The 12,646-nt window shown below is 40.5% G+C and overlaps 1 protein-coding gene across 1 annotated transcript; it reads left to right on the forward strand.

Moving 5' to 3' along the window:
• Positions 1-3,909: 3,909 nt before the first annotated feature.
• LOC306868739 (uncharacterized protein) lies at positions 3,910-9,569 on the forward strand. Its single transcript, XM_079415057.1, has 5 exons — positions 3,910-4,287; positions 5,484-6,065; positions 6,230-6,265; positions 6,734-6,832; positions 6,934-9,569. The coding sequence occupies exons 1-5, from the start codon at positions 4,277-4,279 to the stop codon at positions 7,865-7,867; spliced, it is 1,662 nt and encodes a 553-aa protein (XP_079271183.1). The 5' UTR covers positions 3,910-4,276; the 3' UTR covers positions 7,868-9,569.
• The last annotated feature ends 3,077 nt before the right edge of the window (positions 9,570-12,646 follow it).

Raw genomic sequence — 12,646 nt, forward strand, 5'->3', positions numbered from 1 at the left:
AAATAAACAAATACAAATCATATGCTAAAAAAGGCATTGCGGAAACATCACTTTTCTTGTCATTGGAATCCTGAGGATTGTAGAGTGGTGATACACTGGATGAGGAAGCTATTGTATTGCCTGAAGTGAGACATTGACATACAGTATATGACTGCATTTGACAGCCTCAGACTTTTGACTTACCATCTGCCTTCACCAATTCTGCTCCTATTTTGGTGCTTGTACCCAGACACACACATACACATTGGACCTTAGCAATCTTCCCTCTAGTGAACTATTTTGCTGTAACTACTTCCCCTGACGTCAGTACAGTGGTCTAGAATGCCCTGTTTTCATCTTATGTGAGGCAGAATTTAGCTGGATGAACAGGCAGAGCTATTTGCCTGTCAACCCAAACTTTTAATAGAAAAATCCTTGCCGTTTCTTTTTCTGAATAAAAAAAGTCCTGTGCATGATGTAATCTCCTTCCCTCTCTCTCTCTTCCATATTCTCTCGATTCTCCCACCAACCCCTCTTTCCCGTTCCCCGTTCCCTTGTGTGTGAATCTCCATCCTGTTCTCAGGCTAGGGAGAACAGAGCTGAGGGAGAATCAATATGTTTTCAATTTGCAGCAGCGACTTGCTCCCTCGCATTCTAATTACAGCTTCTGCTCTTTCTAAGTCTCTCGGCAAGAGAAACGAGGGAGAGAGACGCCACACTGCCACCACTGTTCACAGCATCTCTGAAACATCCAGCTGCTGGAGTCAGTTCGAACTGTCATAACGTCATGCTGAATATGAGGTCATAACTGCATTATGGAATTATTACCTAAGCCAATTAGAATGAAAAAATGCAAGACTTTTGTAGAGCATAACACACTACCATATATCTGTCTGTCTGTCTGTCTGACTTTCTATCTATCTATCTATCTATCTATCTATCTATCTATCTATCTATCTATCTATCTATCTATCTATCTATCTATCTATCTATCTATCTATCTATCTATCTATCTATCTATCAATCAATCTCTTCTTTAAAACTAGTTCAAGTTCTTTTTTTGCTCCCATATTTATCTAAGAAATCCATACTGTCTACTGTTGATTCTTTGAAACAGCATGGAAATAAAGGAACAAACCAGCCCAACAAAGAATAAAGTTACTTGTGGTGCTGCCGTGTGATGTGGCCTGTATGAATGAGAGAGAGAGATCAGTGGAACAAAGAAATAAAGCATCAGTATAGCCAAAATTTACACAGGGGCTCTGTTTCCATGGCAATGGCAGACATAACCTTACCCCTTCGCATACATACACTCTCTCACACAGACACTGATAAATATCAGGTATTACATGCTTCTTCGTGTGTGTGTGTGTCATACAGCTCAACCCAGTAGTGCAACATGATTGTAAAAGTTTTTCATGGCATAAACGATGCCGCTTGTTTATAGTATGAGACAGTAGCTTCTCAAGATAAATAACTTTGCAATTTACAATTTTATTGTTCCTGCTGACTCCTCAGTTTTTATTAAGTTGACTAAATTGATTAAGCTGACCCCCATTGCTCTACAATATGCAGAAACATGAGGTTGGATGTTTAATAAAGCCTCCACTCACTTGTCCATCTGAAACGCTGTCTCTGCTTTGAAACAAATGTGGACTTGCCATCATTTACCATCTGCCACAATATGAAAGAAAGATGAATGCTCAATACCTATTCATCTTTGTACATAAAAACCCAGTTTAATGTATTGATGCAGCGATCCAAAGTAATGCATATTATATTCACACATCTAATATAACAAAACAAGCATTGCTGCTGACATTCTTAGTTTGTTTCTATATAATTAATAATAAGATTGCTTTTTTTTTAAAGGAGGGTAGTGGTTTTGAGATGGTGCTAACAGGCTGCAACCAATCAAATTCTGCTTGCTTCAGTGATATTGGGATACTTGACCTTCCCAACTACTCCTTTCCCAGGAAGACTTCTCAATCCAATCCAATTAGACTAACAGTGTGTCACCACTACACCAGCTCTGAGTACTATAAACACACAGCGGGAGGTCTCCTCACATATTCTCACACACACATATAGCCAATCATTCACATGCGTAATTCATTCAGTTTAAGTGTAATTCACGTTTTAAAAGACAAAGTTTTCCATGCTTCTTTGTCATGACACTTTTCTGCTGCTTCTGATTTATAAACTATCAGAGAGTGATTGATTTTATTTGTAGGTTCTGGAGGGTTTAAGAAAAAAAGGAGATAACAGTTATTATTTAACGAATGCAATGACAAATGTATCATATTTGAATATGTATCCTATAAGGAAATACTGAACTCGAAAGACAATTTTGTTTTGCAGTTGTGGTGCATGCTGCTGGATAGTAGCGCCCTCGTGTGGACTGTATTGTACAGTTCAGTTCAGAAAACAAATTACAAAAATAAAAAAACTCAAATCAGAGATGCATCTGAATTATAATTGTAATACAGTATCTCACAGAAGTGAGTACACCCCTCACATTTTTTGTAAATATTTTATTACATCTTTTCATGTGGCAACACTGAAGAAATGGCACTTTGCTACAATGTAAAGTAGTGAGTGTACAGCTTGTATAACAGTGTAGATTTGCTGTCCCCTCAAAATAACTCAACTCACAGCCATTAATGTCTAAACCGCTGGCCACAAAAGTCAGTATACCCCTAAGTCAGTAGCCCCTCACTGCAGAACAAAGATCCAGGGGGCGGGGTTGGATCTACATCTAGGGGGTGGAGATGGGTAGGTTTAGGGGTGGGGATGGGTGGGTTTAGGGATCAGGGGGTGGAGACGGGTAGGTTTAGGTAAATGTAAGGTGGGAGGAGATCCAACCACACCCCCTGGATCTTGTGTTCTACAGTGAGGACCATCTCCCCCTAAGTGAAAATGTCCCGGTGTCATGTGTCTCGTTAGCAGTGTTGGGGGTAACGCATTACAAGTAACGCGAGTTACGTAATAACATTACTTTTTCAAGTAACTAGTAAAGTAACGCATTACTTTTTAATTTACAAGAAAATATCTGAGTTACTTTTAAAAAAGTAACGCCAGTTACTTCCCATTTATTGACTGACAGTGCACTGTGTGAACATGCTGTTTCTGTAGTTCTAGACTAAATGTGAATGTGCATTAATTCATCCCACTCGCAAAAACACAGATTAGTATTAATCAAAATGAATTAAAACAGTGAAATGCAAACTCAGAATATGACGCAAACCTGCAATAATTAAATATGCTAAACAACACAAATAATCCCATTTTATTAACCAATGTCTTTGATGATCCAGTTCAACCATACTAAGCAAAAATGACTTTAGATAAACTAACAATTGTGTTTCATTGTTTTTTTATTGCTATCTACTTTACAGACGCCAATTTACTTTTCCTTCAGCCTGAGGTTTATTCATTACTCTTTTTGGTGTGAAAGGGCTTTTACATTTGCTATAAATAGAACTTTTTATATTAAAAACAAACAATCAAGCCCTGCTCATATTTAAAATGTAACATTACTTTCCATAAAAAGTAGCTGTAACGCAATTAGTTACTTTTTAGGGAGTAACGCAATATTGTAATGCATTACTTTTAAAAGTAACTTTCCCCAACACTGATCGTTAGTGGTAAAAGGTCTCAGGTGTGAATGGGGAGCAGGCGTGTTATCCTTCACCTGAAATGTTTGTCTTTTCTTCCTGAAATGCGTGTTGGATCACAATAATTAAGAACCACAGTTTCCACAAATCTGTTCCCTCGATGGGATGTTCGCTTTTATTCTGGACGGCAAGGGCAGGTGACTGTAACATCGAGCGTATTTTTGCAGTATTAAACACATATTTACACCGATTTCATCAGGCTCCGAAAATTCTTCAAAAAGAGCACAGAATGGTCTTCTCAGCTGCCATAGTTGCAACTCTTGCGTCATCAGAACAGGGTCGCACCACCGTTTCCGTTTAATAAACGTTTTGCACCGTTTTGTCGGGGCTGAACGCTGGCCAGGCGTGTGAGTCATCAGTAACGCGTTTCTTAAATGATAAAGGGTCGGTGATGAAAAACCGAGAGCAGAGCCAACATGTTTCCAGTGCGTTTAACCGGTTGTTAACTTACAATTGTTTTGATACCTTGAACCTCTGTGGCGACGGGCGGAGCAACGAAAACAATAAAAACTTAAACCTCCGTCCAGAGCAAAAACAAAAGATTCCTCTTTAGGTGTCTCACCTCAGCTTAGCAAGTGTCAACAGCACACCTTTCCATCTGCAGACTACTCTGAAAAACGATGGGCACCAGGTGAGTATTATTTGGAATCTTTAAATCAATGCCGTTCTTTTTTTTTTTTTTATTTATTAGTCATACAAAGTTAAGTAAAAAATAAAAAGCCATGTTAGAAGCCATATTTCTCAATCAGAGAAAAAAAACGACAACACACACAACGTAAAAGTCTAAAATACGTTTTAACGTGAAGATCGTTATAACCTGGTGAAGTTAAGGAATTAAACAGTTTTCTTCAGGCTAACTACTGTCACATTACAAAACATAACTACATGGAATGCAGAAAACTAGTTAACTTAGCTATTTTTTTTCATTTAGCTAGCTGTATTTTGTTTGGGGTGTGAAATTTAATCTAAATTGTATTATTGTTGAATAACTGGGTGCTGCACTGTGAAAAAGTATACAATATTTGTTTCGTCTTATTTAACTAAACAATTTATTTTTCTACTTGGCTTAGCTATAAGAGTTTGATTAAACTGAAAGTAGACAGTGAAGCTGCAGGTTTTAAATGTCAAAGTTTTAGTTAAAACACACACACACACACACACACAATGTGGCTTTCTTGACATTGATGGCGTTTTTGCCAGTGTTTCCTCTTTAATATCCTTAAACATCCTGGACCAGACGAACGCCTAACCAACAATAAGCATGTTTGTTTCAGGCAATTAGCGTGATAACTGGAAGTTATGACCAAAGGGTGCATACTGTTTGACATTTATTGAGCTATACAGGTGTGATTATATACAGGATGCTATGTACATACCAAATACATAAAGTAGTGTCAGCAACAAATACAATTAATTAGTACTGTGACCACCCTAGACATTTAGGGGAACACATCCTTCCGATGTTCAAACTAGTGGTCCGTCAGTATTTTGTTCAATGGCAGATTCTTGAACTTGAATATTTGGTGATATCCATAGCATGAATCAGGTTGTTTGCCAAATATGTCTGCGAGCTTGTAAGCACAAAACCCAACTATGACACTGAACACCCCACAACAAACTGTAGTCCAGAAGTTAACCTAGATATTATCTTAACCGGAACTACAGAATAGCTCTTTTCAGAATTTTGTATGGCAGCTGAGGATGACCTGCTTGGTAGTTTAAGCTGTTATTCCAGAACTCTTTTAAAATGCATTAATCTCATATTTATTCAGATATGAAATCTCATTGTTCCTAACTAAATTCCTCTGTTTTGATTCTATGACTTAGAGAACAACTACAGGAGCTCCTGTCAGAGTATGTAGAGGACACACTCATCTGCATTTCGACAGTGAGGGACTTCTGTGACAAACAACAAAAATGGTCCCTTCAGAGAGGGACAGAGCTGGATAATATGAGAGCCATCAAGGACAGAGCAGACCAAGTCAGTCTTAAGTTTGATCATGTTAAGCGCTCTGAGAACAAAGCCAAGGCGTTTGGGGAATACCTGTGGAGTGGTTTAACTCAAGTCACAGCTGATTCCAGATATCTGGAGCTGGAGAAGGAACTGGGCGCCGTCCTGAAGGACACACTGGAGGGGCTGGAGAAACTTGACCACTTTCTGGATGCAGTGGAGAAGCTCACAGTCACCTCACTGTTTGTCTTCACTGGACGGAGCTTCTTGCCAAAAGGAGAGAGTCCTGAAAGTGTGCGATCAGTCATCACAGCCGCCAGAATGGCCTCTCCTCTCCTCATCCACTTTAAACGAAATGCAGAAACCTTCTTCCTTCCTTCACTCAATAACCTGGACGTCCTGGCCTTTCAGCTAGATAAATACATACGCATCACTGAACAGATCTGTGAGAAGATGAAGTAAGTTTCTGACATTCTTGCAATGTAGATTTTAAAAGTTATTTGATTAAAAATCTTAATACGTACAGAAAATTGAATCATCTCATTGGAAATTACTAAATCATCTAAGGCTTCCATAATTTCATCAGTTACTAATATTTTATGCATTTATTTTTTCCTCGCAGATCTAAGAGTGTTTTTTGGTTTGAAGATATCCATAGGTAAGTAATAATAAATAATACATAAAGATGGGGTAAGGTTCAAAGATCTTCAAACCCCTGAATTCATAGTTTATTAGTTTTATGATAATCACTAAAATACTGTATATGCCTAGATAATTCATAGAATTATAGTGCTTTTCAATTGCACCTCTTTGACTAGAATTCTTTCATTTGACTTGTCATTATTCAATTGGCAAAATGCAAGTAATGCCACCTTTTTCAAAACATAAGTACTTAAGAATGATGTCAGATGTATTTTATTTATTGTGCAAAAATAATTGAATAAATTCATGATTTTCACTTTTGTGCTATAAAAACTAAATAGCACTAAATAAAAAATTTAATATATTTATATGCCTTAATATATTGGCTGATGCATTGTCATGCTCTCATCTTTCTGTACAATGCAAACATCTTTAATTTCTTGTGAAGTCTGGTGAGTGTTAATAATTCTGAAACTCTTGACAGACTTAAGAAGGGTGAGCCTTTAGTGAAGTTCAGCTTGAACTTAAGTGAGGACTCCATGCAAAAAATGCTTAATCATTTGAAGCAGTTGTGCAAAATAAGGTGAGACCTTTCTTTTTTGTATCACGATCAACTGTTTTCTTCACTCTCAGATGCATTGTGTATGGTGACTGTAAACTATTATCTTTCCTATTATTGTCTAGGATGGACCAGCACACCAGGCTGACCTTCATTTTTCAGGAACATGCTCAGCGCTTCATTGGAGTATTCAGTCAGTGTTGCTCTAGAATGGAGCAGTTCCTGTCAGATCTGGAGGAGAGCGCAGTCCAGCTGGACAGAATGAAGTTGGGGGCCAGTATCTCCACTGTGGCTGGCAGTTCAGTGGGGATAGCAGGAGGTGTCTTGTCCATTGTTGGTCTTGCTCTTGCCCCTGTCACTGCAGGAGTGTCACTGGCTCTGACACTGACCGGTGTCGGTCTGGGGGTGACCAGTGGTGTCAATAGTGTCGTCACAGGCATCACTGAGGCAGCAGTCAACAGCCATCATGGGAAAAATGCACAGAACATTTTCCAGAGATACATGGATGATGTGGGCAAGATTCTAGACTGTCTGGAGCAGGCCAGTAGTGAGGAGCGTTTAGAGGGGCTTGATGTTGTAGATATGTTTGGAGCAGGAAAGTTGATAGCTCGTGCAGGAGGAGTGGCCAACGGTATTGATTTCCTGGTAGATGCAGCTTCAGCTGTCAAAGTTCTCAAAAGTGAGGAGATGATTGTAACTGCAGCCAGGGTCGGGCTCCAGGAGGCGCAGGGTGCTCGCAGCATTTCTAAACTGGCTGCAGACCTGCCTGACATTGGGCAGCTGGCGAAAGGGACGCCACTGGCGTTCTCAAAGTCTGCTAGAGCTGGATTCATCGCTCTAAATGCCCTCTTTATTGGCTTAGATGTCCTGTTTATTTGCAAAGACAGTATAAGTCTTGCCAAAGGGAGCAAGAGTGAGGCCTCTCAGCTCATCCGCTCCAGAGCAACTCTGTGGAAACCTGAGCTGGAGGCCTGGCAGAAGATCCATGATTCCTTATGCATTGGAATATGGAGGTTTAGGATGAGCCAGGAAGTGTTGGAGCAACTCTTTCTGCCTTAAATTAGTTTGAGTAATTTGCTGTTAAAGCACTTTTCAAGATCCAAGAAGAATTGAGATGAACATTAAATATGACTTTAAAGGAATGACTCCATCCATTCCTGTTAGATCTTCTGTCCTGGAGCATTAATCCGTTATCAACACTCATGGTTTTTTTAAGCTTTCTGACTTGTAAAATGTAAGAGTTACTGAGATCTGCTCAATTCATAGCACATAGTTATGAATGTTAAAAATCATTACTTTTAAAAAGCGTGAAAATTATTACCTACTGGTCCAAGGGGCAGTCGTGGCCTAATGAATAGAGAGTTGGACTTGTAACCTGAAGGTTGTGGGTTTTCGTCTCGGGTCCGGCAGGGATTGTAGGTGGGGGAGTGAATAACCAACACTCTCTCCACCCTCAATACCACGACTGACAGCTCATTAAAGTTAAAAATCCAGTATCTCAAAATATTAGAATATTTCCTAAGATCAATTTAAAAAAAAAGGATTTGCAAAACAGAAAAGTTGAAGTTCTTTAAAGTATGTTTATTTCTGCACTCAATATTGGTCGGGGCTCCTTTAGCACAAACTCCAGCATCAGTGAGGTGTAGCATGGAAGCGATCAGCCTGTGGCTCTGCTGAGGCATTATTGAGGCATCAGCTCATCTGTATTGTTGGATCAACGGTTTCTCATCTTTCTCTTGAAAATATACCATAGATTCTCTATGGGGTTCAGGTGAGGCATGTTAGCTGGCCAATCAAGCACCATAATATCATGGTCAGCAAACCATGGTCAGTGGTTTTGGCATTGTGGGCAGGTGCTAAAGTCCTGCTGGAAAATGAAATCAGCATCTCCATAAAGCTTGTCAGCAGATGGAAGCATAAAGTGCTCCACAATCTCCTGGTAGATGGCTGCATTGACTTTGGACTTGATAAAACACAATGGACCAACACCAGTAGACGTCATGGCAGCCCAAATCATCTCTGACTTCAGAAACTTCACACTGGACTTCAAGCAGCTTTGATTCTGTGCCTCTCCAGTCTTCCTCCAGACTCCAGACCTTGATTTCCAAATGAAATGCAAAATTTACTTTCATCTGAAAAGAGGACTTTGGAGCACTGAGCAACAGTCCAGTTCTTTTTCTCTTTAGCCCAGGTAAGACGCTTCTGACGTTGTCTCTGGTTCAGAAGTGGCTTGGTAGCCCTTTTCCTGAAGACGTCTGAGCGTGGTGACTCTTGATGCGCTGACTCCAGCTTCAGTCCACCCCTTGTGAAGCTCTCCCAAGTGTTTGAATCAGCTTTGCTTGACAGTATTCTCAAGCTTGCAGTCATCCCTGTTGTTTGTGCACCTTTTCGTACCCAATTTCTTCCTTCCAGTCAACTTTGCATTTAATATGCTTTGATACAGCACTCTGTACACAGCCACACTTTTCAGTAATAACCCTCTTTGGGGAGGGCGTCAATGTTCGTCTTCTGGATCATTGCCAAGTCAGCAGTCTTCCCCATTATCGTGGCTTCAAAGAACAAGAGATACCCGGAATTTCTACTGTAGGGATGGTCATTTAATGAAACTCAAATCTAAATATTCTAATATTTTCAGATACTGATTTTTGACTTTCATGAGCTGTAAGCTCCAATCATCAAAATTAAAAAACTTTTTAAATGTTTTACTTTACATGTAATGAATCTAAAATATATGAAAGTTTCACTTTTTGAAATAAGTTACAAAAAAAAAAAAGTTTTCACGATTTTTTTTTTAGATGCACCTGTAGATCAGAGTGAAAGCATTTGCAGTGTATCGTGCTATATGCTCTTAGGGTGGTGTGAGTTTCAAGTGCTTCAGTTAAACACTGACATATCAAGTGATATGATAAAATGGGTGTATGAGAATAAAGGGAAATTTTGAAAGCCACAGACTGATTTCAGCACAGGAATAATTACAAATGTTGCATCTTGCAAAAGAAAGAAAAAGTAACATCTTTTTTATTATTTCTCAAAGACAACCAGAAAAACAGAAACGCATGCAACTTTTGCATATTAAAGGAAGTTGGGTAATTATAAGATTCAGCTTCACTACTAAAATGTCACCAAAAATCCTGGTTTTATTTAGCATACACATTTCAAGATTTAAACATTTGTTTTTGAAATTCTAAAACTGGAAGTAAAGCAGAATGTTGTTGGTCATGATTATTTTGTTACCATGAGAGTATTTTCACAACAAGGAGATGAGTTTGAATGCAAACTATTTCGACAATATATTATGTCTGAGCTTTGGTCGTATAAATCGTATAAAGTTAAAAAGTACTGTTAAGTTCACGTTCCTCATTTGTCAATTAGTTTGGTGTCGCAGGTTATCCCTCTGTGGTGAATGCAGATGCGAAGTGATGATGGCCTCTGGTGGTGAGTTGTGGAAGTTGCAGTGTGATTTAAGTGAGATCCTTTCCATCGTTCACTGTTGTTTGCAGCTCTGACGAAAGCTACTTCTGGTACTGAGAGGCTGGTCACTGCTCATATTGTACCTGGGTGAATATCTCTGTTCTGTAGAAAACAAGAAAAACGGGGGAGGGGGGTTCTCGGAAAATGTTTTTTTTTTTAAGCTGAACAATCTTTTGTTAAACAACAGTAAAATCAATTGAATGCACTCGTCCGTCACAATTCTACTACTAGTAACGCTACTCTACGCCATTTTGTTTTGAAAAGACAAAACAAAATGGCGCCGCTGATGGCAGCTATTGTGCGTTGCTCCTCGGTGTTTGTATTGTTTTTGTTTGTTTTTCCTGTTTTTTGTTTTTCAAATAAGATCAGCTTTACCAGGGATGATCTACTGAACATTCGGCAGAACACACCACAAAATCTTCTACCGGTTTTTGATTTTTCGGACGTTTTGCTGGACATTGTAGTTGGCGGAGCTGTAGCTCTGGTCAAACGCTTCAGGAGGCGCAGACGGGGAAAGAGAGCCGGCGCGCTCGTGAAACTTCGTCAGCGCGGATTTAGAACGGCGTTGCCTAGCATCCATCTGGCGAATCTCCGCTCTCTACCCAACAAAACGGACGAACTCCTTCTGCTCTCCCGGACAAACAAGGACTTTTCTAACTCTGCTGCTCTATGTTTCACGGAAACCTGGTTGAATGGCGACATACCGGACAGCGCGATCCATCTGCCTAATTACCAGCTGATAAGAGCAGATCGGGACACAGAATCAACGGGGAAATCGCGCGGCGGCGGGACATGCTTTTACATCAATGAGAGGTGGTGTACAGATGTAACTGTTTTAAAGAAGATGTGCTGCTCAGATCTAGAAACGCTCTTCATTAACTGCAAGCCGTTCTATTCGCCGCGGGAGTTCTGCTCGTTCATTCTCGTGAGTGTTTACATTCCACCGCAAGCGCACGTGAGCACAGCTCTACAGAAACTCGCTGATCTGATCACAGAGAGTGAACAACAACACCCGGACTCTGTTTTAATCATTCTCGGGGACTTTAATAAAGCAAATCTCTCCCGTGAACTGCCAAAATACAGACAGCATGTTACATGTCCCACCAGAGACAGTAATATATTGGATCACTGTTACACAACAATAAAGGACGCATATCACTCGGTTCCACGAGCAGCTTTAGGACTCTCTGATCACTGTTTGGTTCATCTTATTCCATCCTACAGGCAGAAACTTAAGTCTGCGAAGCCTGTATTAAGATCTGTTAAAAGATGGACTAACGAAACAGAGCGGGATTTACAAGCCTGTTTCGACCTGACTGATTGGTCTGTTTTTGAAGCTGCAGCAAATGATCTGGACGAGCTCACAGAGACTGTAACATCATATATCAGTTTCTGTGAGGACATGTGCATTCCTACCAGGACTCATCTATTCTACAACAATGACAAACCATGGTTCACTGCCAAACTCAGACAGCTCCGTCAGGCCAAAGAAGATGCTCACAGAAAGGGGGATAAAGTCTTGTACAAACAGGCCAAATACACACTGGAAAAGGAGATCAGAGTGGCAAAGAGGAATTATTCTGACAAGCTCAGGAACAAATTCTCTTCCAGCGATCCGGCTTCAGTGTGGCTTGGATTAAAGGACATCACCAGCTACAAAACACCACCCCCCAGCACTCTGGAGAATCAACACCTGGCAGACGACTTAAACGAGTTCTTTTGTCGTTTTGAACGATCACCCCACAGCCGCCCAGAACACCCCTCCACACAACCATTCACACCTCCAGCAACCCCTCTCTCCCCCACACCTACAATTCAAATCAGCGAAGACGATGTGTGCCAGGTCTTCAGGAAAAACAAAAGAAGGAAAGCACCTGGTCCAGATGGTGTGTCACCAGCCTGCCTAAAAATCTGTGCTGAGCAGCTGGCCCCCATCTTCACACAGATCTTCAATAGATCACTGGAGCTGTGTGAAGTCCCCTCATGCTTCAAACGCTCCACCATCATCCCCGTCCCAAAGAAACACAAAATTACTGGACTAAATGACTACAGACCTGTGGCACTAACGTCTGTAGCCATGAAATCATTCGAAAGACTGGTTCTGGCTCATCTGAAGGACATCACTGGACCCTTACTGGACCCCCTGCAGTTTGCCTACAGAGCAAACAGGTCTGTGGATGATGCAGTCAACATGGGACTGCACTTCATCCTGCAGCATCTGGACAGACCAGGGACTTATGTGAGGATCCTGTTTGTGGACTTCAGCTCTGCTTTTAACACCATTATCCCGGAAACCCTTCAAAATAAACTAACTCAGCTCTCCGTCCCCACCTCCGTCTGCCAGTGGATCAACAGCTTCCTGACAGA

Source organism: Barbus barbus (genome assembly GCF_936440315.1).
Source record: "Barbus barbus genome assembly, chromosome: 4".
Taxonomy (NCBI): Eukaryota; Metazoa; Chordata; class Actinopteri; order Cypriniformes; family Cyprinidae; genus Barbus; species Barbus barbus.

Coding starts and splice junctions, on each gene's coding strand:
- LOC306868739 (XM_079415057.1), top strand. Junction 6,266..6,733: donor TGGTTTGAAGATATCCATAG/GTAAGTAATAAT, acceptor AACTCTTGACAG/ACTTAAGAAGGGTGAGCCTT. Junction 6,833..6,933: donor AAGCAGTTGTGCAAAATAAG/GTGAGACCTTTC, acceptor ATTATTGTCTAG/GATGGACCAGCACACCAGGC.